The 25,916-nt window shown below is 45.4% G+C and overlaps 1 protein-coding gene across 1 annotated transcript in view; it reads left to right on the top strand.

Annotated features, from left to right (window-relative positions):
• The window catches only part of EPS8L3 (EPS8 signaling adaptor L3), a 166,183-nt gene that overhangs the window by 46,695 nt on the left and 93,572 nt on the right, over positions 1 to 25,916 (top strand). The window contains exons 2-7 of the mRNA XM_088457304.1: positions 6,554 to 6,596; positions 9,909 to 9,991; positions 10,096 to 10,160; positions 10,390 to 10,545; positions 11,962 to 12,105; positions 14,362 to 14,438. Of these exons, the coding sequence (XP_088313430.1) occupies positions 6,571 to 6,596; positions 9,909 to 9,991; positions 10,096 to 10,160; positions 10,390 to 10,545; positions 11,962 to 12,105; positions 14,362 to 14,438 (551 nt within the window). The 5' untranslated portion in view covers positions 6,554 to 6,570. The remainder of the gene's footprint in view (positions 1 to 6,553; positions 6,597 to 9,908; positions 9,992 to 10,095; positions 10,161 to 10,389; positions 10,546 to 11,961; positions 12,106 to 14,361; positions 14,439 to 25,916) is intronic.

Below are 25,916 nucleotides of genomic sequence, written 5' to 3'. Positions count from 1 at the left end.
TGGGGGCCTGCATAAGGGGGGCTACTACTGTGGGTGTTGTATAAGGGGCACTACTGGGGGCTTGCATAAGGGGGATCATGAAAGGAGGCACTGCATAGGGGGACTCTATAAGGGGCACTGCATAGGGGGAAGAGTATAAGGATGCACTACTGCGGGTAATGTATAAAGGGCACTACTACATGGGGCACTGCTACTGGGGACATTTCATAAGGGACACTACTACAGTGGGCATTGCAAGAGGGGCACTACTACTCATGAATGTGTATATGCAATGGAAAGGAATGTTCCCAGAGTGATGATAAAGGGGTGTGTGTCATGCATACATGCCCCATTTTTCAGTGGACATGCCCCTTGTGGCAAGTGACCATGCCCATTTTTCATTGCATGCACCTTTGGCACGCACACATAGGGGGGGAGGGGGCTCCATTTATGCCCTGGGCTCCATATACCCTAGTTATGTCCCAGTCATTTGCGCGGAGGAAGGGTACTGTATGTGTAAACTAGAGATGTACACTGACCCCTGTGTTTTGGTTTTGGATCTCCCCTGGTTTTGGATCTGGATTGGTTTTGCCAAAACCTCACCTCCGTGTTTTGTTTTTCAGTTTTGGTTTTGGACCTGGATTTTTTCTTAAAAAAATCATAAAAACAGCTAAAATCACATACAATGGGTCTTTTTTTGTTCCTCCAGTATTTATTTCCATTCATTTCCAGTCAATTTTGTCCACCTCACAGCTCACAAAATTGATTTTTTCATCTAGCTAAATGGCCAAAAGGTTGCATCCAGCTAGCTGGCTCAAAGCTGATTGATCAATAGAGTTGAAGACTGTGCAAAGATGATGGCTGGGGTAAGCCTTGAGGATTGAAGAATTGATAGTTGATAGTTGGTGCAGCCACTGACTGAATTAAGAGTTGATACTTGATAATTGGTGCAGCCCCTGGCTGAAGAATTGATAATTGTTGCAGCCCCTGGCTGAAGAATCATAATTGGTGCAGCCCCTGGCTGAAGAATTGATAATTGGTGCAGCCCCTGGCTGAAGAAATGATAATTGGTGCAGTCCCTGGCTGAAGAATTGATAGTTGATAGTTAATTGTTGATGCAGCGTCCGGGTTGAGTAGTAGTGGAATACAGAGCTATGATTAGTCCTGCAACAGCCTTGAGACATGGAACACTTGGCAAGTTGCAGCCTTTACAACCTTGAGGGCTGATGAGGAGTGACGACAGGTGGCCTTTGGGCCGTGAAGCAGGATGCAGCCTTTGGGCCATGTAGCAGCCTTAATTGCTGAGAACTCTTGGCTGAATGTCACTGTTGTGCGACTTGTGCCGTTGGGTTGACACAAGCAGAAATTGGTCCAGAATTTTCTTTCAAAAAAATGAAAGGGGCTTGCAGGAGATGCTGTCTGTGGCCATTACAATTTCTGGACATTCATAAACCATAACATTAAAATGTCAGGCAGCTATGCCCCAACCAACACATAATGGAAAGGAAAAAGGTGCAAGATGGAATAGTCCTTGGGCCCTCCAACCCACCCTTATGTTGTATATATGAAACAGGACATTCACAGTTTAACAAACCAATCACTTCAGCGACATGGACTGCCACTTGTGGCTGAAATGATTGGTTTGTTTGGACCCCCCACAAAACAAGCTGCCAATGCGCAGTGGACATTGGTGGTAATGATCCCGTACAAAAACTGGCTTTAGAATACATTAGATTAGATGTCGTCATCATCATTGTTATCCCCATCAGTGTGTGCATCCTCCTCCTCTTCACACAATATTAATTCATCCCCACTGGAATCCACAATTATAGAGTTAGACGCTTCTGTATTTTTTGGACTTAAGTGCTGGTAAAGATCTTCCTCGTGGAATTTGTAATTAATTTTGATGAACATCATATTTTCCCTATTTTGGGGAAGTAACCTCCTACGACGATCACTGACAAGGTTCCCGGCTGCGCTGAAAACTCTTTCAGAGTACACACTGGAGGGTGGGAAACTTAAGTACAGCAAAGCCAGTTTGTGTAAGGGACTCCAAATTGCCTTTTTCCTGCCAGTAGTGAAACAGACTGTCTGGCATGCCTATTTTGATGCTGTCCCTAAAATAGTAATCCACCATTCTCTGAACGGTAACCATATCAGACAAAGTCATGGTAGACATGTCACTTATTGTAGGCAGTTCTTTCAGACCCAACCAGATGTCATTAGATTTTGCTGACTGATCTGCATCACCACCAGCAGTGGGACTCTTTAGTTGTTACCTGGCAGCTGTAGAAACTGAAGGAGGAGATGCTGCCATGTCACGTTCCGCTTGAGCTGACAATATTTTCACCACCAGATCTTTGCATCTTTTCAGATTTATGTCTGTTGGAAAGATACAAGGTATGACTTAAACCTAAGATCAAGTGTGATAGACAAAATATAGTGATCTGATTTCAAGAGATTGATGACCCTTGGATCCTGTCAAATCGAATGAAGGGCTTTATCTACAAGTCCCACATACTTAGCAGAATCACTCTGTTTCAGCTCCTCCTTCAGTTTTTCCAGCTGCTTTTGCAAAAGTCTGATTAGGGTAATGACCTGACTCAAGCTGGCAGTGTCTGAACTAACTTCACATGTGGCAAGTTCAAAGGGTTTGAGAAACTTGCACAACACTGAAATTATTCATCACTGCACTTGACTAAGGTGCATTCCCGCTCCTTTTCCTTTGTAATAGGCCATAGAGTAGCCTTGGATGGCCTTTTTCTGCTCCTCCATCTGCTGATGCATATAGAGGGTAGAATTCCACCTAGTTACTACCTCTTGCTTCAGCTGATGGCAGGGCAAATTCAACAGTTCTTGCTGGTGCTGCACTCTTCGACACACAGTTGCTGAATGTCGAAAATATCCAGACATTTTTTGGGCCACCAAGTCCATCTCCTGCACGCCCCTGTCATTTTTTAAAATGTTGCACCACCAGATTATTTGTGTGAGCAAAACATGGGATGTGATCAAATTCGCCCACATGTAATGCTTGTACAATATTGGCGGCATTGTCAGGAATCACAAATCCCGAGGAGAGTCCAAGTTGGGTAAGCCATTTTCCAATTATTTCCTTGAGCTTTTCTAAGATGTTCACAGCAGTATGCCTCTTAGTGAAACCGGTGGTGCACAGAGTAGCCTGCCTCTGAATGAGCTGGCATTTGTTAGATGCTGCTGCTGTTTGCACAGTTTGAGGCAATACACCTATAAAGTGGGCTGCCATAGACATGTAATCTTTAGTTTGTCCTGTCCCACTTGTCCACATATATGTGGTTAAGTGGACAGTGAGCACAATGGCAATTCAGAGGACATTAATAAGATTTTTTTTAATGCTCTTGTACAGATTTGGAATAGCTATTCTAGAGAAGTGGAATCTAGAAGGCACATTGTAGCGGGGATGCAGGACCACCATTAACTGGGTAAAACCCTTGCATTATTGGCAGATACTGGATGCACATCTAATACCAGCATAGCTGTTATGGCATCAGTAATCCGCTGTGCAGCTGGGTGTTTGCTGTTATACTTGTTCGCCAATGCAAAGGACTGTGTGACCATCAATTGTTTGGTTGAACTTCTTGAACTATTAAAGTAGTCTTCTTCCTGGTCCCCTTCTGGGATGAAGATCCACTTATAGCAACAGCAACAGGCATAACACTCAAGGATCCTTCTGAGGAACAACAGATAGGAGAGGAGTCAGTCCTTATGATATTGGATGCAGGACTACTTCTGATCATGAATGAGGATATTGATGATGATACAGGTGTTGGTGGTGGATATTGCAGGCACTTGGATCCAGATAGAAAGGAGCAGCTTGCTGACACTGGACTGATTGTTGTTTGTTTTTTTGTCCCAAAAGTTTCAATACCCTTTCCGATTTGATGCATGCGCTGCAAGTGATGTAAAAAGGAGGATGTGCCAAGATGATTAACGTCCTTACCTCTACTCACTGTTACTTGGTAATGGTCACAAATGGCTTGGCAAAGGTTGTCCAGAGTTGGGTGGAAATGATTCCACATGAGAAGTGGATTTTTTTGGTCCTTTGCCCAGGCATGGCAACAATGGGATTTTTCCACCATGGGCAACAACTGTTGCTTGATTTACAGTTTTTACACAAACATCCTCACCATCAACATGCTCATCATCACCAACATCCTCATCATCATTGTTGTTATCGCCAACTAGATAAATATCCTCCTCATCCTCCTCGTGCAATTCCACAGAAGCATCCTCGATTTCTATGTCAGAAAGCACACAAATGGTGGAAGGATGATTCTCTTCAAGTACAGTATTAGAAAGGTCAGGCTCACACATGGCAACCGCGGACACACTTGGACTCTCCTCAGTGATTTGTGATTATTCTGAGCATACAGTTGGTTCCGGTGTCTTACTCATATTAACAATTTAAAAATGTTTTCTCCTACAAGCAGAGGGGCTTATATTATCATTAGAACCGTCAGTCATAAATACAGGCCCAATGCCTTATCCTTTCCTTGCCACTTCGTGTAGTAATGGCATATTGCCAATTTTTTGTTTCTCTAAAGCTAACTTAGCTTTAGTTTTTTTTTATTTAACAGGGTAAAAGTTGATTTTTTTACATGGCCTCACTTAAGCCCTGGGGCATTGGCCTTCATAGATGACATTGATGGCCTTGCATCGTAATCATGACTGCTGCCGCCAGCTACAGTACAAGACTGGTATGTGGATCCTGCTCTCCTGTCATGTGACTATCTTCCATACTCACTGCAATCTTACAGCAGTGTCAACTAGCATTTATAGTGCAGCTCAGTTGTGACTAACGCACACAACCAAATATTTTTTTTATTTTTTCACTGGTGGTGTGGCTAACAATCACACAAAAATAGTTTTTATTTTTTCACCAGTGGTGTGGCAGGCTAACACGCACACACCAAAAATTGTTTGTTTTTTTCACACTGGGGGTGAACCCCTGAAAGAGGCAGCAGCCCCTTGATAGACAGTAGTACAGCACCTCTGTGCACCTACGCTGATGACAGTTGTGGCTAACACGCATACAGAAAAAAAATGTTTGTTTATTTCACACTGGTGGTGTAGACACAAAAAATTGTTTTTATTTTTTTCACTGGTGGTGTGGCTAACATGCACACAAAAAATGTTTTTAACTTTTCACTGGTGGCTAACACGCACACAGAAAAAATATGTTTGTTTTTTTCACACTGGGGGTGTGCAGAACACATTAGAATAGAAGGAAAGGAATCTGGTGAAAGCTTCTGCACCAGTAAATATTTATTTAAAAATAAGTGTGAAACCCCAATATGAAGAGTAATAAATTCAATATTTATGCGACATCTAGGGCGTGCTGCCAAGGACAAGATACAACATGGAAGAAAAATAAAAAAGAAGACAGAAATGTCCCTTGGTTGGCGCAGTAACAAAAAATGTGATAAAATTTAACTTTTATTAAACAATATTAAAATTGTATATATAATAATCTCTCCAGTGAAATATAAAAAATGAAAAAACGTCTCAGTGTGTTAATTATTGAAATGAATAGTGTTATTGGTACACCTGCGCGTGTAATGGCGAGACAAAAATGGATATTAATAAATAGAAAATCTCTCACAAATAAGTCATAGAATATATGCAAATCCAAAAATAGCAAATCAAAAAATGCATTTAATTGGGACCAATTATATGTGGCATGCTATAACATCCCTATAAGTGGGATAATATTCTGCAATGTCCACTGCATGTCAGAATTGCCATGATATCCATGTGAGAAGTGGCCGCAATATACTCATATACCTGTATTTATGATTATCCATAAAAGCCTGTTTCAGGTGTTGTACTAAATCTGGCTAATTACCAAAGATCTATTAGTTAATGCTGTCAAAAGATGGCCACAGGGGGGCTGGCCTCAGTGTCGGACTGGGTCATGAAGGGCCCACCAGGGAATGCAGTGGTAGGGGCCCATGCTTAAGAGGTGTGGCCATTCTCCTAAGGGGGTGTGGCCAGCCCCCACATTAGATAGGAAATAATCAGCCTGCAAAACACAGGGCTCCTTTATAAAGAACAGGACAAGGGTGTGTCAAGAATGCCTACTTTGATTGTCAGGAAGGCTAATTTTTATGTACAGTAGTTTCCTGCTGCCCATCACAACCATTTCCATTACACATGCCATGCATGTACAGTTGTGCTGCCAGATCCAAATGCAGAAGTAAAATGTCAGAGTTAGCTATCATTGCTTTTTACTCATAATTGGGATGGGTTCCTATCGAAGCCTGTGTCCCACCATCTGGCCCATGATAGATAGCCCATAAAACACATTCCAATTCCATAAGAAATGTACATTTTCACAGTTGCACTGCCCCCAGTGAGCAGGAACTATTGAAAGTATTTTTTCAAAAACATTTATTTCATTCTATAGGGACAAACAGGGGACAAGCAGAAGTATAACATATTTTGTGTTCATACAGGTGCTTTGTTTAAAGTGCCGATGTCATTGTGCAAAGTTATGATGTCACTGACTTATATAATGGTAATCTTCATTGTTTTTCAGGGTTACACACAATAAACATGGATGAGTACTTGAATGCAATAGAGTAAGTATTACTCTTAATTGAAAGGTAAATATATTCAGTGGAATATGCTGGTGCATAAATGTTAATAAATAAATGTGTTGTACTTACTACTCTGTGTAATAATGTCAAATAGCACTTAAAGGGAGTGTATTCCACACTGGGGATAGGACCATTATGCCCCATTGACCATTTCTGATAGTAGTTATCTCATATACTAGTTGGTGGGATTCCTGAAGGAACAAGCATGTACTGTATACACAGTACATGACGAAAGCCAAATGTATATGTCTAAGGTTAATGCCCTTGGGGAAGAATGCAATAAAAGGAAAATGCATCCAAAAATCTGAAAACTGACATTTTTAGATTTTGGAGACATTGGCCCTCATTCAGAGCCGTACGCTCTGAGCAGAGCGCACGCTCTGAATGAGGGCCGCCCTCCATGAAAATGGAGCGTCCTCCTGGACGCTCGTATAGCTGTGGGTCACCACCCACAGGCTATACGAGCGTGCATTTTGATGGCCGCGATGGTCGTGACCATCGCGACCATCGAATCTGCGTGCCGGAGCCTGCGGTTGAGGTTTTCAACCGCAAGCTCCGGAGTGATTTTGGCTCTATCAGAGCCAAAATCACTCCCACTGACATCACTAGTGATGTCAGTGGCCCGGCTTCTGACGGGAGGCGTCCCCGTGGGAACGCCCCCGTCAGGGAGGCACGCCCACCAAAGGGGGCGTGCTGTCAATCAACATCGACAGCACGCCCCCTTTGATCAGACACAACGAGCGAAGGACTTTCCTTCGCTCGTCGCGTCTGGCGCATGCGCACGACGGAGCTCCCTCCGTCGTGCGCATGCTCAGTCCAGAACATCGACCCACTTGCGAGCGGACAGCCGCTCGTGAGTGGGTCTGAATCAGGCCCATTTTCCACATGTACCAAGCTCCAGAATGCAATTCATTCCAGAGCTTCGACCCAATGGGCAGTGCCATCTTGCGATAGCGTTGCCCAATAGAAGCCTATGGGCTTCTTTTCACATTCTGTACTGAGAGGGATTCCTCTCAGTATCCCCTTCCGCAGAAGGACGCCAGAGGAACATCTGGGTCATAATCTCGGTAGTCTGTCTATCGCAAAGTACAGGTCTTATTGAGAGAGGTGTCCTTTGTGCATTTCTAGGTACATGTCTGCGTTATTAATGCCGGTATGTACTTGATACGTGGCGGGATGTACCTAATCAGCAATGCAATGCTTAGTTCATCCCACCCGTAATGTTTTACCTATTTAGACATTGTCAAAAAGCATAATGTTTTAACTTTTGCTAAAACAAGTGTGGGGGAGAATATGGTGAGTGATGTGATCAACAGTGAGGGCAGAGTAGGGAAAACAGGGGTGAGTGGAGAGTGGGGAGAACAGAGGTGAGTGGTAAATGGACTCCACAACCTTGATATCATGCAGTAAAAGCAAAACACTAATACTGCAGACACCTTCCTGCACTAAGTAGAGTCTAGAGCTTAACTTTCCAAAGATAATAAGTATGTTTAATCTCCACAAATGGACAGAAACAAATGAGAGAAGTACAAAGAAATCCTCCTCCTAGAATCTGATTCGCATGGGCAGTACCGTGGAGACATTCAACACACTTCACACAGATCTAGGGAAAAAACACTATGTAAACAAAAAGTGTGCACTGCAAAGGGGGCATTTGTCCGCCTCAACAGCTGTCTCGAATCACTGATACGCCTTTCCAACAGGCCAGGGCCCAGGTAATCATTACCTGCTCTCCTTTCTCTTGGCGACCCTGTTAACAGGTCACTTTATACAAAACCATTGCAACAGTCTAGGGCAGCCATGTCTACTTGCCAAATGGTGACACTAAAAGTAACCTAAAATAATAATATTTTTAGAAAATAGTTCTTACTGTAATTGTTATAATTAGCATATCAGGGAAAGCATTTTGAAATGTTTATTTTCGGGTAGAGAACTGGCACTTTTTTGTCACATGCCCCTTACACGCCTATCAAATTATGAGAAAGGAACAGAGGACTCTGGACCTTATTCACTACCGTACGCTACTGCGATTACGCCCGCCATCGGATGATTGTTTCGTTCTGCACATGCTTCCTTCTGGGAGGAAGCTGAATGCCTGCATACTGCGATGGGCATGGCCAAGCAATGACTATTTGTTGGGTGTGGGGTCAGGGGCATGACTGCACAATCGCGTTATTGTAGCCCCCCCTTCTTCACAATCCCAAAAATAAAGGCATTGTGAAGCAGGAGGCGGAGCCACAATGACACAATTCAGCGCGAATCATATCATCTGGTCCCCCCGCTGTGGGGGTTTCTAGTAGTAGTCCAGGGGAGCAGACGGCAGCTGTGAGGCTTGCCTGCCTTTCCGGGGGGTCGGGAGAGGCACCTGATATTCGGAATGCTCCTGACCAAATCGGGAGGGTAGGCAAGCCTGATAATTATGCTACTACTTTTGATGAAAATATGAAGTTCAGCACAAAATTGCTCAAAGGCTTTCACTCAGTGAATATCTTGGTTATCTCCTGACTCTTGGACAAAAGTCCAGCAAGAACAAATAGTACTGTAGAAGACGTGGCACTTATATATACAGTATATAAACTTATATTTGTTTTCTCAGCAAGGGAGGCTTAAGTACAAAAAGCAACCACTCAGTTCCCAGCTATCTCTGAAGATTAGAATGACTCCTACATAGTATATCACAAATATACAAACGTATAATGAAGCCTTATTTTCATTTTGAGCGACAATAGAAATGGCCGAGTCATTCTGAGCTACTCCTTATAAGAAGCAATGTCCTTATCATAGGTGATTGGACAGTACTGTATGTAGTGATTTTAACTCATTTTAAAGTGAAATTAAGGACTTCCAGAAACTGGCACATCTCGGTCCTCAAGGCACACTAATCCAGGTTTCCATGATATCCATGCTGGAGCACAGATGGTTAAATCCACATAACTACAGTACTAATTAAGACACCTGTGCTCAAGTATGGCTATCCTAAGACCTGGACTGTTAGTATGCCTTAAGGACCGTGGTTGGGAAGCCCTATGCAAAGGGATAAGCCAAAAAGCTCCCAAGTAAGTTTGAGAGATAAGTATATACATGTATCTTACTCTGTATGTGACCTGCAGAATGCTCATACAGTACATATTAACCAATGTGGCTATATATAATAGATGGGTAGACAGATTTTAAAGTTATGGTAAGTGATTTGCTATGAAATCTTGGATGCTACAATGTAGCAATACTGCATTAGCCAGGTAACACACGTGACCTTCTGTGTTTAATATGTACCATTTGGTTCCATGTTTTTAGTGGCGTCTTAGAACAGCATGTGGAATCCTCCAGACTCAGCAATATTGGTACTAGTAGCAGACCAAGTGCAAAAACCATCTATTGTAAGTGACATCATTACACTTATCCCCATCTTTCCAAATTATTTTTAATTGCTTCTAAGTATATTAGAATTTCTCTTACATTGTTTGCTCTGTAAATGTTTTAGTGCAAAGGAAGCAATATGCTCAGGATCTGACCAAGGCTGAGAGCAATCTTCATCATCGTGTAGAGGTAAGGGCTTATTTGAATATAATTAGCATTTCATAATGGAATTATTCTCCTCTGGAAGTTGCTTATTTGAATATAATTAGCATTTCATAATGGAATTCAGAAAAATTTTAAAATGTGGATTGGTCATAAAACATTTAATATCCATAACCATGATCTCACAATTACATCCCCTACAGTTTCAGCAGTCTGTCAAAACTTTTATTTCATTGTTGTCACTTTGTATACCCAGCACCTGGTTACATGTGACCTAGGTAATAAGCTGAAGAACGTTGATGACTGTCTGAAACATCTGCACGTGCTGGACGCAGAGGGTAAAGTGTGGGGACAGGAATTAATTCTCCAGGTACAAGACGAAGAATTGCTACTGACTGACCTGGAGTCTCGGGTGAGACATGTATTTTATTTATTATCTCTGTAATACGACATTTACACACGTACATTAAAGGGAAATATACTCTATATATTTGTGTGTTAATCATATTATATTAATATAATAACATTTTACTAGTGCTGCATGTTCTTCTCAGTATACAAATGAAATAATTAGCACCTCCTCTGGATCTTTTAACATGTGTCAGTCAGTAATACATACACCTGTGCTCCAATTAGGAGATCTGGAAAACATGCACAGTTAATAGTGCACTGCTATAGACCATCAATAGGGCCAATTATTAATACCAAATAATAATACACTATCCAGTGCATAACGAGGCCAATATGCACATATATGTCCAGGGCAGTGCTAAGTTTTTCTGTGCTCCCCCAGACTCCCGGACTTACTCCCATGCTCTGGAATGGTGCCCACATCTGAAATAAAAACATTCAGCTCAGGCAGGATGGCCCTACTTCCACATATAATGACTTCCTGTGATCGCAGGTCTTAATTACGCCCTCTTCATGAACTGGCCACACTCGCTCTAAAATCAAGCATTTGGAAACCCCCCTCTAGAAATCCTGTGTTTGCCACTGCAAAGGTCAACCTCAAAAATATTCAGATATAACAGATTCAAAGACAGCAACACATTAACATGTCTACATTAAAAATATGTTTTATTCTTCTTTTATAATGCATTCTAAAACAACTTCGGTGCTTCAAGCATTAATAAAAGGTTTGAATAGCAGCAATTTTGTTTATATTTATCTGTTTTCATATTTGCACAATTCCAATATGTGACAGGCCCCTTATTCATTATAGCATCACTATCATGCTACTAGGGAATATGGACCTCATTCAGAGCCGCTCACAAAAAGCGAGCGCTCGCTCTGAATAAGGGTGGCCGCTTTTCTTTTGAAAGGCAGCCTCCTGGCCACTCGCTAAGCTGTGGGACCATCGCGACCATCGGGGCTTGCGATGAGACCCTTGTGGTAGGGTCTCGTCTACGGCAAGCCCCAGGTAGCTTCCTGCTCTAAAAGAGCAGGAAGCTCCCTACTGACATCACTGGTGATGTCAGTAGGGCTGCCTACAAATGGCAGGCATTCCTTCAGGAATGCCTCCGTTTGTCTGGCCACCCCCCCACCCCGCCTACAAAATGGGGCGATCTGTCAATCAACATTGACAGCCACCCCTTTTGTAGCGAGCCCCGGAGCGAGTGCATTTGGCAGTCGCTCCGGGGCTTGCGCACGCACAGTGTAAGCTCACCATCGATCCGCTTGTGTGCGCATAGCGCTTGCGAGCGGGTCTGAATGAGGTCCTATATCTGATACCAGAGAAACCTTGTTTTACACACCATAAAGAGATATAGAAAGAATATTATTATAATAATAATAATAATAATAATAATATATGACTTATATTTTACAGGACAGCCTGGAAAGTGTCGCCTTGGAAGATATAGAGAGCTGTCGCTCAGTGTTGGGACGTCCCCCTTATAATTCTATACTTGCAGTTACAGTGCAGAAACCAGGGCACACCAATGTTTTACTCTTTCAGTGTGATGAACAGCCAGTAAGTAATTACAGTATAAGACAATGGAGCGGATTTAGAGGTGAATGCAGAAGCACCTGCAGCAGTGTCTATTGGCTGTTGCCTGCGACTTTATGCTAATGCCGCTACAAAGTCCTTCCCTTGTATACATCCGTGCGCTCTAATGTGCAAGGAATGTTATGTCCGCTGTCTGCTTCCGCACACACTGTAATACCGATTGGTGCATCTTTAGACGCACCATCGGACATACCATCGTAACTTGCACCTGGTCTATGGCAGTTTCTCCGTCCAAGTATGGCCTCCTATGTGAGCGGATGAGCATATTTACCGCAACCACTTTTACCGACACGCCCACGACACTCCCATAACACACCCATAAGATAGACCATCTCCATTCATATGCTCAGGCACTTCCCTGTCACTGTCCAGTAATGACAATTACAGTTTTAATACACTTCTACATGCATCCGACATCAGCAGTGGGTACGGGATGCCAGCATTTGGGATCCCGGCGTTTAAAATCCTGTCGCTGGCATCCCGACAAGGTTAGTATACCAACACCTGTTGGTCGGTATTCTAACCCTCCCTTCCCATGCCTAAACCTAACTCCCCTTCTAGTGCCTAAACCTAACCACCCCCTCCCTGCACCCTAAACCAAACCTCTCCCTCCCCGCACCCTAAACCTAACCTCTCCATCCTCGCACCCTAAACCTTACCTCCCTCTCCCTGCCAGGGCCGGCAACATAAATCTTGGGGCCTGGTACACTGAAGTCTCTGGGGGCCCCACATTCTCACCACAACCCCCGATCCCGCACATCCCTCCCATGCATGTATGATATGTGAAGCATGAGAATGTTAACTGAAAGATATGCCAGACTTTAAATAAAGTAAAAATACACTTTGACTTACCACACTGTCTCTCTGTCACTAACGATGCAGGCTGTAGTTCTTGTCTGCCGTCTCTTGCAAGGTCTTCTTGATTACAGTGCTGTGGATGTCTCAGGGGTAGGAGGGATGGTGTCTGTGACCATCCATCCACAGTACTCCTCACCTTCCTCAAATTCAGCCTCTCATCTAACCATCCCCAGCTCTCATCACCTATTGTCCCAGCCCCATCAACCTTCCTCTGCCCCCTTCACCTTCCTCCATTCCTAGCCGCCATCACCTTTCTCTGCCAGCAGCCCCTATCACCTTTCTCTGCCCCCATAATCTTCCTCTACCCCTTCACTTTTCCCCAGCCCTATCACATTCCTCTGCCTCCAGCCTGTGTCACCTTCTGCCCCTTCATCTTCCTCCATCCCCAGCCACCACCACCTTCCTTTGCCCCCAGCCCATGTCACCTTCTGCCCCATCACCTTCCTCTGCCCCTGCCTGTCATCTTCTACCCCCATCACCTTCCTCTGCCCCTTCATCTACCTCTATCCCCAGCCCCCATCACCTTCCTATGCCCCCCAGCCCATCTTAACTTCCTCTGCCCTCAGCCTATCTCAACTTCCTCTGCCCCAGCCCAGCTCACCTTACTCTGCCCCCAGCCCATGTCACCTTTCTTTGCTCCCAGCCCATCTCACATTCTTCCCCCCAGCCCCCATCACATTCTGCTGCCCACAGCCCCTATCCACTTCCTACTTCTTCCAACCTCAGCACCTATTTCTCAGGCTGTACCATTAGGGGATCTATCCACTTGAATTCTATCCCCACAGTGGTGCTGCCTGTCTGATGTGCGGCAACATGACCAATGATGTCACGCCACCGTGTTGCTCAATTAAAGGTCAGGCTCGACCCGGGCAGCAGCTGAGCCACCCTGAAGAGCCAGCGCTGCCCGGGCCAGGCTACAGGGGACTACGGGCTGGGTGGTTGCTATGGGTCCCAGCTGCTGTGGCACGCCGGCTGCAGCACTGTTTTGTGCCAGTGCCCGTCCAGTCCTCGGGGCCCGGTATGGGTGTCTCCTTAGAACTCACTGTCACCGGGCCTGCTCCCCACACCCTAAACCTTATCTCCCCGCACCCTAAACCTAACCCTCCCCCTAGTGCCTAACCCTAATGCCTAACCCTAACCCTCCCCCTAACTCTGCTACTTACCTTCGAGATTCCAGTGGTTGGGATGCCGGGATTCTGACAGGTGTCAGTATTCCAGCGCCGGCATTCTGAGTGCCGGAATCCCATGTGCCGCTATATTGAACATATCCCATGCGTACACTTCTGACACAGGCCCTATATCTTATATGAGCAATACTTTACCACACTTGTCAGCCACCTCACTAAGTCTCCCGCTTTTTAGGCTAACATTCTACACAGAAATCTGGAGAAGGCCATTACACAATGGAAAGAAAAACAACAAAGTAAAGATAACTTGAGGTAAGAATATTCTTAGTACTGCAATAAACTAAGCTACATGAATTAGTTAAATTTTAATTACACCAATTAAGTGCACCATATCAAAACATTTCTTTCTTTCTTTTCTTTTTTCTTTTGTGTGCATATTTGAACAAGTTTTAGTACTAGTTGTTAACAGCTACTCACACTTCTTCCCTTAAAAAAATCAATCTGACCTGATAACAGTGAGTAGGGATGGTCACTGAAGTGGTCATTAAATATGCCATCGGTGCTTTGCATCCTTGGCATGAAACCAATGGTTTCACCCATCGATGAACATTCTTAATGTGGGCAGTGGGCCAGTTAGGGAAAGGACTAGAACTGAATAGGGTGGGCTTAATGGCAATCCAATCACAGAAGGGGCTGGACATGAAGGTACCAATGGGGTGGAGCTATGCTCCATTCCTTTGCATAGAAAGAAAGTAAAAAGCATTTCTGCCTTCTCTACCATTGAGGACAGAAAGCCATTGATGGCTAGACCATTGACATCAGTCGCAAACCATTGATAGTTTTTAACCATCAATGTTCATTCCTAGCAGTGAATACTAGTTAGTACTATAATGTTTTTTTGTATTGAAAACTATCCACAAATTTAGGTTCCATATTTTATATTGACCAAAAGTATGGTAGTCTATATTTTATGCTAGCCACCAAAAAGTTTTACTATACTGAAAAGTAGAATCTGCATTGCCTAGTTGAATTTTATCCAGTCGTCAGAGATACCACATTCACAAGTATGTTGTTTTACAAAACTATGCAAAACTAGACACATAAAACAATTATAAACATAATTAATTTTATTATTCTCCCAATTGTGAAACTGAAGTCTACCGCTATCCCTCATCACATAAATTTAAGATCACGTTGGGGACCACTAACTAAATCCATCTATCCAAGGCGTCTATGCACAAAAGGTGACAAAGTAAGCATATTGTACAGTTTTTGTTTACTACTGATAATGTGAGCAAGATGGCATTTATGCAAGTAAAGTAGCTGTCCAATTCTGCAAAACTAATAATAAACACTTGCCTACCTGGCATGTAAATAAATTAAAAAGATGCATCGTAATACTTGAGGCTTTTCTTTCCTGAACATATTGTTAAGCCACGGGTGTGACTCTTGAGGCTATAGTCCTGCAACAGCCTTGAGGGCTGGTATGTCTTGGCTAGATGCAGTTATGAAGCAGCTTTGAGAGCTGATATTCCTTGGCTTGATGGGCCTGTGGGCCGTAAGGCAAGATGCGGCCTTTGGGCCATGTAGCAGCCTTGAAGGTTAGTATGCATTGGCTAGCTGTGGCCTGTGGGCCATATGATGATATGTGGCCTTTGGGCCATGTAGCAGCCTTGTGGGCTGGTATGGCTTGGCTAGATATGGCAGATGAAAGATAAGTGCCGCTGGAGAGACACAGGCATTGGTATGCAGGATTGCATACTTTGGACGCTGGAGTGCGGCCTGTGCCGCCGGGTTGACACAAGCAGCAGACGAAGAAGTGCGGCCTGTGCCACCAAGTTGACACAAGCAGCTGATGCTGGAGCACGGCCTGTGCCACCGGTTTGACACAAGCCGCTGATGCTGGAGTGCGGCCTGTACCACCAGGTTGACACCAGTAGCATATGCTGGGCTGCATACTCTGGACACAGAGTACTGTTCATGCTGCCTGGATGACATGAAAGGCAGAGGACAGATATGTCGACCATGACGCTAAGATGACACAAACGGCAGGTAGACGGTATGCAAACTGTCCCGCCTGGATGACACAAACAGCAGTATAACAATATAGACAGGAGAACTTCGCACTGCGGCGGCTTGTGACAGAAAGTTCTCATTGAATCTTCTTTTCTGGATAGGAGCATGCAAAGACCTTTCCAGCACCCAGGAGCACTCCTCCGGTTCATACCCCGTCCAGTGGAAAAGAAACTGCAGACATCCATGAGAAATTCTGGAGTCAAGGATCTTCTCCACCACAAACTCCTGGTGCCCCTGGATGAGCACTGGTGGAGGCCTGACTGAACACCTAGGGGTAAATTTGGAAGAAAATAACACCGACTTCAGGAGAGAACAATGTCAAGTACTATTGTTCCTAAGGGTACTTGGTAATTTCTGCCAAAATGCCTTAGGATTGACTTGTGCAATGATTTGAAATGGACCGATGAATTTGGGGCCCAGCTTTTGTGACATTTGGTGTAGATTAATGTTCCTGGAGGACAGCCAGACCAAGTCTCCCACTTTAAAATTACAGGGCCTACAACGCTTGTCAGCCCACACCTTGGACTGACCAGATGCTTGAAAGAGAGAATGGTGCACCTTCCTCCAGATTGATCATAGCCTTCAAATGGAAGATGAGGGATTTCTGGTTTCAAGGATTCAAAGGAATTACACCTAGGGTGCGTCCCAAAATGACAGTAAAAAGGTGAGACGGAGGAAGCATAATGACAGGAGTTATATGCAAATTCCGCAAAGGGCAGAAGTGGAACTCAGTTGTCTTGACACTTCGAAACGAAACAGCGGAGGTACTGTTCCAAGGACTGATCGGCCCGCTCCTTCTGACCATTGGACTGTGGATGATAGCCCGAGGACAAGCACACGTTGATACCCAAATCAGCACAGAAACATCTCCAAAACCAGGCAACAAATTGTGTCCTGCGATGCGAGACAATGTCTACTGGAAGCCCATGAAGCCTGAAGACATGCTGTAAAAATAGTGCTGTCAATTCTTTAGCAGATGGTAACTTGACAGGGGGAATAAAATGCACCACTTTGGAGAACCAGTCCACGATGGTCAAAATGACAGAACAATGGGAAGACACAGGTAGGTCAACAAAAAAAGTCCATCTCAATATGGGTCCACGGCTTAGAGGGCATAGGCAGAGGACACAGCAGAACAGAAGGAGTAGTCCATAGAGTCTTATTTATAGAACAGACATCAAAGGCCAAAACAAACTCACAAGTGTTTTGAGACATGGACTGCCACCTAACAGAACGAGACAGAAGTTCCAAAGTTCTAGAAATGCTTGGAAGAGTGAAAATCCATCAACACAGCTTTGCAAAGTCTCTCAGGGACAAAGAGCACACCTGACAGTTTCTCAAGAGGAGCTTCAGTCTGACAAGCCCTGAAAGAATCTGCCAGGGTCCTGGTCATAGCAAAATGGATCCTGGAAGCTGGAATGATGGTCTCTTCTGAGGCCCTTGGAGGATGACTGACGGAGAAGCTTCGAGAAAGGGCACCCGTCTTTATATTCTTAGACCCAGGTCGGAACGAGATCACATAATTGAAACGGGTGAACAATATGGCCCAGCGAGCCTACCTTGCATTCAACCTCTTTGCTGTTTCAATGTAGGCCAGATTTTGCTGTCCATCAGAACCATCACTACATGGTTAGCCCCATCTAACCAATGCCTCCAGTCCTCAAAGGCCCATTTAATAGCCAAAAGCTCTCGGTTGCCAATGTCATAGTTGCGGGAAAAGAAAGCACATGGATGAAGTTTGCCATCTTTGATATCCTTCTGCGAAAGAATAGCGCCCACTCCAATCTCAGATGCGTCGACCTCAATGATGAATGGAAACGCTGGATTGGACAAGAGCAGACACAAAAGCTGCCTTCAGAGTGTTAAAGGCTTAAATGGACCCAGACGACCAATTAGCGACCTCAGCTCCTTTCTTCATTAATTCAACGATGGGCAAGACTATTGAGGAGAAGGATTTAACGAATTTGCAATAGTAATTTGCAAAACCCAGAAACCGCTGGATGGCCTTCAGCATAGTGGGTTGTTCCCAGTCCAGGATGGCCTTTACCTTGCTGGGGTCCATGGAGAAACCTTGCAAAGAGCGTAACCCAAGAATGAGACCTCCTTCACATCAAAGATCTGCTTCACATATCTAAGGTGTTCATCCACGGATTTAGAATAGGTGAGGATGTCATCTAAATAGACCACTGCAAAGATTCCCAAGAAATCCCTTAACACCTCATTAATGAAATCTTGAAATACGGCTGGGGGCTTTGGAGAGGCCGAACGGCATAACAAGATATTCAAAATGTCCCGAATGAGGGTTAAATGCTGTCTTCCACGCGTCTCCTTCTCCGATGCGAATGAGGTTATATGCACCTCTAAGATCAATTTTTGAAAAGATGGAAGCCTCATGCAGTTGGACAAAGAGAATGGAGATGAGTGGCAAGGGATAGGCATTCTTGACTGTGATCTTATTCAGTCCACGGTAGTCAATGCAAGGTTGGAGGGATCCATCCTTCTTCTGGACAAAGGAAAACCCCACTCCCACTGGGGATTTAGAAGAATTGAGGGCTGGTATGCCTTGGCTGGCTGTGGCAAGGGCCGTAGGAAGAGATATGGCCTTTGGACCGTGTAGCAGCGTCGTGGGCTAGTATGGCTTGGCTAGATCTGGCAGATTAAAGATGAGTGCCGCTGAATAGACACAGGTGTTGGTATGCAGGATTGCGTACTTTGGACGCTGGAGTGCCGCCTGTGCTGCCGGGTTGACACAAGCAGCTGATGCTGGAGTGTGATCTATGCCATTGGGTTGACACAAGCAGCTGACGCTGGAGTGCGGCCTGTGCCGCTAGGTTGACACAAGCAGCTGATGCTGGAGTGTGGCCTATGCCACTAGGTTGACACAAGCAGCTGACGCTGGAGTGCGGCCTGTGCCACCAGGTGGACACAAGCAGTTGATGCTGGAGTGTGGCCTATGCCACTAGGTGGACACAAGCAGCTGACGCTGGAGTGCGACCTGTGCCACTGGGTTGACACAAGCAGCTGACGCTGGAGTGCAGCTTGTGCGACCGGGTTTACACAAGCAGCGTATGCTGGGCTGCGTACTCTGGACACAGAGTACTGTCCGTGCCGCCTGGATGACACGAACAGCAGAGGACAGATATGCAGACCGTGCCGCCAAGATGACACAAACGACAGGTAGATGGTATGCGAACCGTGCCACCTGGATGACACAAACAGCAGTATAACAATATAGACAGGAGAACAGGAGACAAAGGGCCTGATTCAGAGCCGGACGCTATTTGCGGTCGTTCGTCCAGAAAATAGGGGTGGCTATTCAAATGAACCGTTCGCTATTTATTAGATTAATCGAGTACATCGACCAGCGTATGAACTGCTCGCTATTCTTGTGGTTGGTTTTTGCTACCACAATCTTGCGAGCAGTCCTGACTATAAAATAACCCAGTGACGTGGTCAATGACGCTGCTGTTTTAATTATACACACCCATAAAACGCCCTTTTTGACCTTTAAGCACGCCTGCGTTCGGATCTCCACTCCCCGTTTTCAAGCACCTTCCCCTGTTACCACCCACATATGCCTCATTCTGTCACTCAAAATAGCAGGCATTCGCTATTTAGCGAACAAACGATTTTCGGCCGCACTGACTGGTTCGCGCATGCGTATTGCGATCCGTACGCATGCGCAGTTGGGCAAACATTGCTCGGAGCGAATGAGCGGCCACTTACGAGCGGCTCTGAATCAGGCCCAATGTTAGAACCGGAAATCACGAAAATGCTAACACCAGCATCAGAGAAGCGTTTGCACCAGGAGGAAAATAGATGGAGGAGCCAATCCAGATCACTCCCGGAATGATGGATAGGAGGTAGGAGGAGTTTCAGCGTATCCTCACCTGGCGTTCGTCTTGCCTTGCATTCACACTGTGGCAGCTTGTGACACATATGGTTTCAGCAAATATTGTGAGAGCTGATCTGGATGTCTTACTAGTAATAATGCCACCAGGCCAGTGTTTATCAGTTGGGAGACCCTGTGAATGGGTTAAAAAGCATCCAAGTTTGGGAAATCCAGTTTTTCAAAGTGAATGAAGCTGCAAATAGCTCACATGGCTGTGTGGTCAGGATACCCTGTACCCTGAAGTTGCCCATGGCAACCAATCAGTTTTGAGGTTGCATTTATCAAGTACATTCTATAAAATAATATGTAGGAGCTGATTGGTTGCTATAGGTAATTTCTCCACTGGCACACTTCTCCACTCTTTTTACTGATTCATACATCTACTCCTGAGTGAGATATTACACCCAGAGGGGAATAAAACTCTCATGTTCCCTTGTTTTCTGAAAAGGAAGTGCAGAGCAGCTCCAGCCCAGTTATCTATGTCAGAGGATTGAAGGAACGTCCTCCTTAGAAACATTAGAAGCTCCATCAAAATTTGCACGTTTCTAGTTGCACCTCTGTCGGAATGTGTACTATTTGTGTATATTTTTGTCCTGGGTTGGATAACGGCATGCCGAAAGCTGAAAATCCAAACAGGGGGTCATAAGTATATTAACCCTACCCCTCTTCCCCCCTGACCCTAAACCTCCCTTAGTGGTGCCTATCCTTAACCTCCCCCCCAGTGCCTGGCCGGTGGTTCAAATCCCGACAGCGGCTACCCAAACAGGATGAAAATCCCAGTCATCTCCAGGTAAGTATTCACTAACCTATTCCCCCACCCTAACCCTAACTCTCCTTTAGGGTGCCTAACCCTAACCTTCCCCTCCAGTGCTTAACCCTAATCCCCCCTCTAAGTGCCTAAACCTAACCCCCCCTTCCCCGCCGTCTAAACCTAAGTCCCCGGGGAGGGGCTGCCTAACCCTAACCCCTCCTTCCCCTAGCCTAACCCTAACCTCCCGGGGGGGTGCCTAACCCTAAGTCCCCCCCGGAAGCCCTAAACCTAAACCCCCCCCCACCGCGGCTGTCCGCTGTGGCACCCGGCATCACTTCGATCAAGATGCCGGGCGCCGGTCTCCCAGCGTCAGTAAAATGGCAGGCGTCTAGACGCCGGTCATTTAACCCTCATCAGGATTAAGCAGTCGGGAAGCTGCCTGTCGGGATTAGGTCTGCCGGATTCCTGACTGAATGCCGTGCCTAACCCTAACCCCCCCTTCCCGCACCATAAACCTAACCCTCTCGGGGGAGGGTGCCTAACCCTATCCCCCCCGGTGATGCCTAGCCCTAAGTCCCCCCAGGGGTGCCTAAACCTAACCCCCCCCGGCAGCTATCACCTAACCTGTCTCCACCCACCTTCGTTCTTTATACCGGCAGTCAGGCTTTCGACATCGAGATTCTGATGGCTGGCATCTAGGCTGTCGGTAAATTGACTACATCCGTTTTTCCCCACATATGACTGTGGCTTTATGCAATATATTACAGCTACCACTAACAGTCTAGAACAGTGATTCTCAAACAGTTTTCTACCTTCACACACCAAAGAGTGACATCCACATACGTGACACAAAATTTTATAGATATAAATGTAAATGAACCTTATTGTACCCAAAGCACACACTAACAGTGGTTCTTTACATACCAAACACCCCTCCCATTCTTTTTAATCCAATAGACAAAAAATTATATACAGTAACACATGTAACTTTGGCAAGGATGATTACCCTAAGCCTAACCCCCTAGCTCTGGGCCCCGTAGCAGCTGCACTCCTTGCACTTGCAGTTACGCCCATGGGCAGATGTATTATAGAGGCACGCATAGATCTTCCTGCTTCTTTACTGAGGCGAAGCAGGATGCAGTACCGACTAGATGTGGTAACATCTCTTCTACCAGAGTGGGGGAGTGAAAACTCCTCCCTCTAGCAGTCCCTGATAGACCACACAGCACATCAGGCTAGTACTGCTGTGCTGTCTCACCTCTCGGCCAGCTCCAGTGGGAGTGTATAACAGCTTCTTAACAGATTATGTATATGTGCTGGTGCGTTGGTCGTACCTGTCTTACCCCCAATGGCCTGTTGCACCAAGTCTCTTCAGTGTTCTTGGTCACTTCAGCTTCCGGTCCCCCTGTATGCTTAGGCAGAGAGATGTGGACAGTGACTGGAATTTTATTTAGTCAGTGCAAGAGGTCACTGTTCTTAGATTACAAGAAAAGAATGTATTCAAAAAACTTCTTACAATAATCTTACTAGCAAGCAGTGATCACTAACCACTAATGGAATGGGATTGAAATACCGACGGCTTTTTAGCCGCCGGTTTGAATCCCAACTATGGCAGCCCAAAAGGGGAACATCCCAACGCCGGCTGTAAAGTACCCTAACCCTCCCCCCCCATAACCCTCCCCGTCCCATAACCCTCCCTTAGTGGTGCCTAACCATAAAACTCCTGGGGGGTGCCTAACCATAACTCCCCCCGGGGGTGCCGAAACCTAAGCCCCCCTTCCCGCACCCCAAACCTAACCCTCCCGGGGGCATGCCTAAGCCTAGCCTCCCCCTAGTGGCGCCTAACCCTAAACCCCCTTCCCCATGCCTAACCCTAACCTTCCCCAGGGGGCGCCTAACCTTAGGTCCCCCCGGGGTCCCTAAACCTAACCCTCCCATCTTCAGGCTAAGTAGTATACTTACCAGGCTCTTAACGATCGGGATGATGGGGGTCGGGCTTCCGGTGTTGGGATTAAGATAGGCGTTGGTATTTTGATGCCTATCTTAAGTCCAGTGTCGGGCACGTATAGTCGGGATTTGGACCTTAGACATCATGTCAGCTGGTCTAATAACTACATCCCTCCATTAACTGGCTATAATATACTATATATGATATCTGTATGAAACTTGTCTCAATTATCCTAGCAATATCACTAGTTACAATTACAGCAATTTCAGTGGTATTTTCACAATAATATATGACATTAAATTACAAGAACTCAGTTTCAGTTCCTTTTGGGAAGGGCTTTGCATAAGCCACTCAGTATGCAGAATGTCCACCAGGGGGTGAATATGTGTGGCTGTACTGCCTCCCTATTGAGGATTATTGGTAATACAGTCCCCTTTTGCTAACTGCAAGGTGCAGTATACACTCTCCTGCGGCTGACTGTAGTAGGAAGTAAAGTACAATTGTATTGCTATCAGGTTTCCCTGGCTGGGCATGGATGCTACAACAGGCTGGGATGACCTGGTTGTTAGGAATCCTGTAGTGGAATTGAAAAGCACAGTAAAGACTAACAGACCCCTTTTTGGGGGTAACACTGTGATGTATTGTCGCTATCACTGCCTTTCTCCCTTCCACTGAGCTGATTTGAGGAGCTGACTAAGGGGTCTATTTACTAAGCAGTGTTAGGAGACAGAGTGAAAAGTGATAAGGTGCCAGCCAATCAGCTCCTAACTGTCATTTTTCAAACACAGCCTGTGAGATGGCAGTTAGGAGCGGATTGGCTGGCACCTTATCACTTTTCACTCTGTCGCGTAACACTGCTTAGTAAATAGACACCTTAAAGTGTCTGGAAGTGAGAGTGACACTCCTCAATTGGCTTACTGTCTGGAACTGACAGGCAGAGATAGTAAAGGGTCTATTTATTAAACAGTGAAAAGTGTGGAGAAGTGAACCAGTGGAGAAGTTGCCCATAGCAACCAATCAGCTTTCAAGTAGCATTTATCAAGTATCTATAAAATAATAGGTAGGAGCTTATTGGTTGCTATAGGCAACTTCTCCACTAGTTCACTTCTCCACACTTTTCACTGCTTGATAATTAGACCCCTCAGTCTCTTCAGTGGCCTGTGACTATGGCTGCTGGGAAACCGTGTAATAGACGAGCGGTTCTCCCCGCTACTACAGGGACCTGTGATCTAACTCTGGATGGCGGCAGCTGGGCCAATCACTTACAGTGTTCTTTTTCCACGCCGTTACCTCAGCGGCCATTTCTAGGCTCACTGTGTGTGGCTTACCGCACTCATGCTGTTGTCCCTCCAGTTGCCCTTCATCTGCCTCACTCGCTCGGTCTGCACTGCCACTGACTGGATCTAGCAGTTACCGGGTGATTCTCTCTACGTCACTCGTCTCTTCAGTGCAGTTCATGCGGTCTCAATCAGGTTCACTTCACCACACGGAGCACAAGATCCAGCCCCCACAGAGCTCTCTCACTCACCTCACTCCTACTCTCTAGGATCCGCCAATCTCACCACCAGGGAGAAGCCAATCACCTGACTTTCTCCTCTCACTGTCCATGCACTGCCACTTGCATCCTATGGGTCCTAATGTCTCCCGGGTACTCTCTGCTGATGTCATCAAACACCGGGGGACTGTTAACCCCTGTAGCTCCATGTAAACACTTTGGCACAGGGAAAGTGTCAGAGTTCTAGCGTGATGCCACAAGTGTGTGAGATCTCGCAAGCATCGCAAGATCTCCCATGCACAGCCTGGAGCCCAGTAGCTGCCGCAGCCAGGACCAGTGCTGTAAATGCGGCAACGAGAGCATCAAAATCGATAGCTGCTGCTGCCGGAATGGTCAGTGTCACTGACAGTTAATACTTAACCTTACAAATCGGCACACTATCTTGTATATAGAAATGCCAAAAATCACAGGGGTGCTCATTTTAAACACATCTCCATTTAATACATGGGGGAGAAGCATTATCAGCACACATATCCTGACACACCAGGGATTAACTTGCAACACACTAAGGTTTCGCAACATACAGTTTAAGAAATGTTGGTTTAGAGAACAAATAAAAAATATAGAAAAATGGGAATTAGGAAACACAATACATAGAGCCTGATTCATTACAGATCTCTATTGCGATCGCAGCTGCAATTACGCATGCAGACCCGCTGCGAAAATATGCTAATGACTGCAATCGCAAAGCCAGCATAAAGATGCCCGCTACTGCTGTTGCACATCCGTAATACTTTGCAATCCTGAGTATGTATCAGGAACATCAAGTAACATCTGCCCATCACGCCAACTTAAAATAGATCTGATCTTATTCATAAATAGCTAACCTCATCGCATGCAGTTAGAGCTCAAACTGCGTATGCCATCGCAGTGGCTAATTTATGCACACCCCCAGGGCCGGACTGGGACTAAAAATAGGTCCCGGCATTTAAAGAGCACACAGGCCCAACTTGTGACAGCATCTGGCTCCTGCCCGATGGCCAGTCCGGCCCTGCGATTCTAGATATAACACCAATGAACAGTGACAAATTAGGATTCCTGCTCCTCTAAGAAAAGGAATTACCTATTTAGACTGTGAAACAGGCAGTCAAATGACTCTCCCCTATATAATTCCTAAAATAATCACCTCCCTACAGGGCCGGATTGAGACTAAAAATAGGCCCTGGCATTTAAAGAGCACACAGTCCCAACTCGCGACAGCATCTGGCTCCTGCCATAGACTCCTCCCCTTACTATTCCTGGCCCCTCTCACTTAGTATATGCTCTTACAAATATAATTAATATTAGAACAATATACAAGTACACATCATTCTCTGTATTAAACATGTAATACCTACAACAGAGCTCATCCTGCAGGTCCCAAACATGTGTCATAGTCAGACATTACTGGTGTAGGTCACACTCAAAGAAAAGGGAAGGCATTTTCCCAAATGACCAATCCCTAGCTTAGTAGTTGTACAGGATTAGATAGTGTTCACTGTAGGAAATTTTTAGGGCAGGGGTGCTGAACGCAGAGGACACATCTGTGCACACCAAAGCAGAGCTGTAACTACACATTTTAACAAAAG

This window comes from Taudactylus pleione, unplaced genomic scaffold (assembly GCF_031769625.1).
Source record: "Taudactylus pleione unplaced genomic scaffold, aTauple2 ptg000755l, whole genome shotgun sequence".
Lineage (NCBI taxonomy): Eukaryota > Metazoa > Chordata > Amphibia > Anura > Myobatrachidae > Taudactylus > Taudactylus pleione.
The sequence above is the reverse complement of the archived record's forward strand: the minus strand, read 5'-3'. Positions and strand labels throughout refer to the sequence as shown.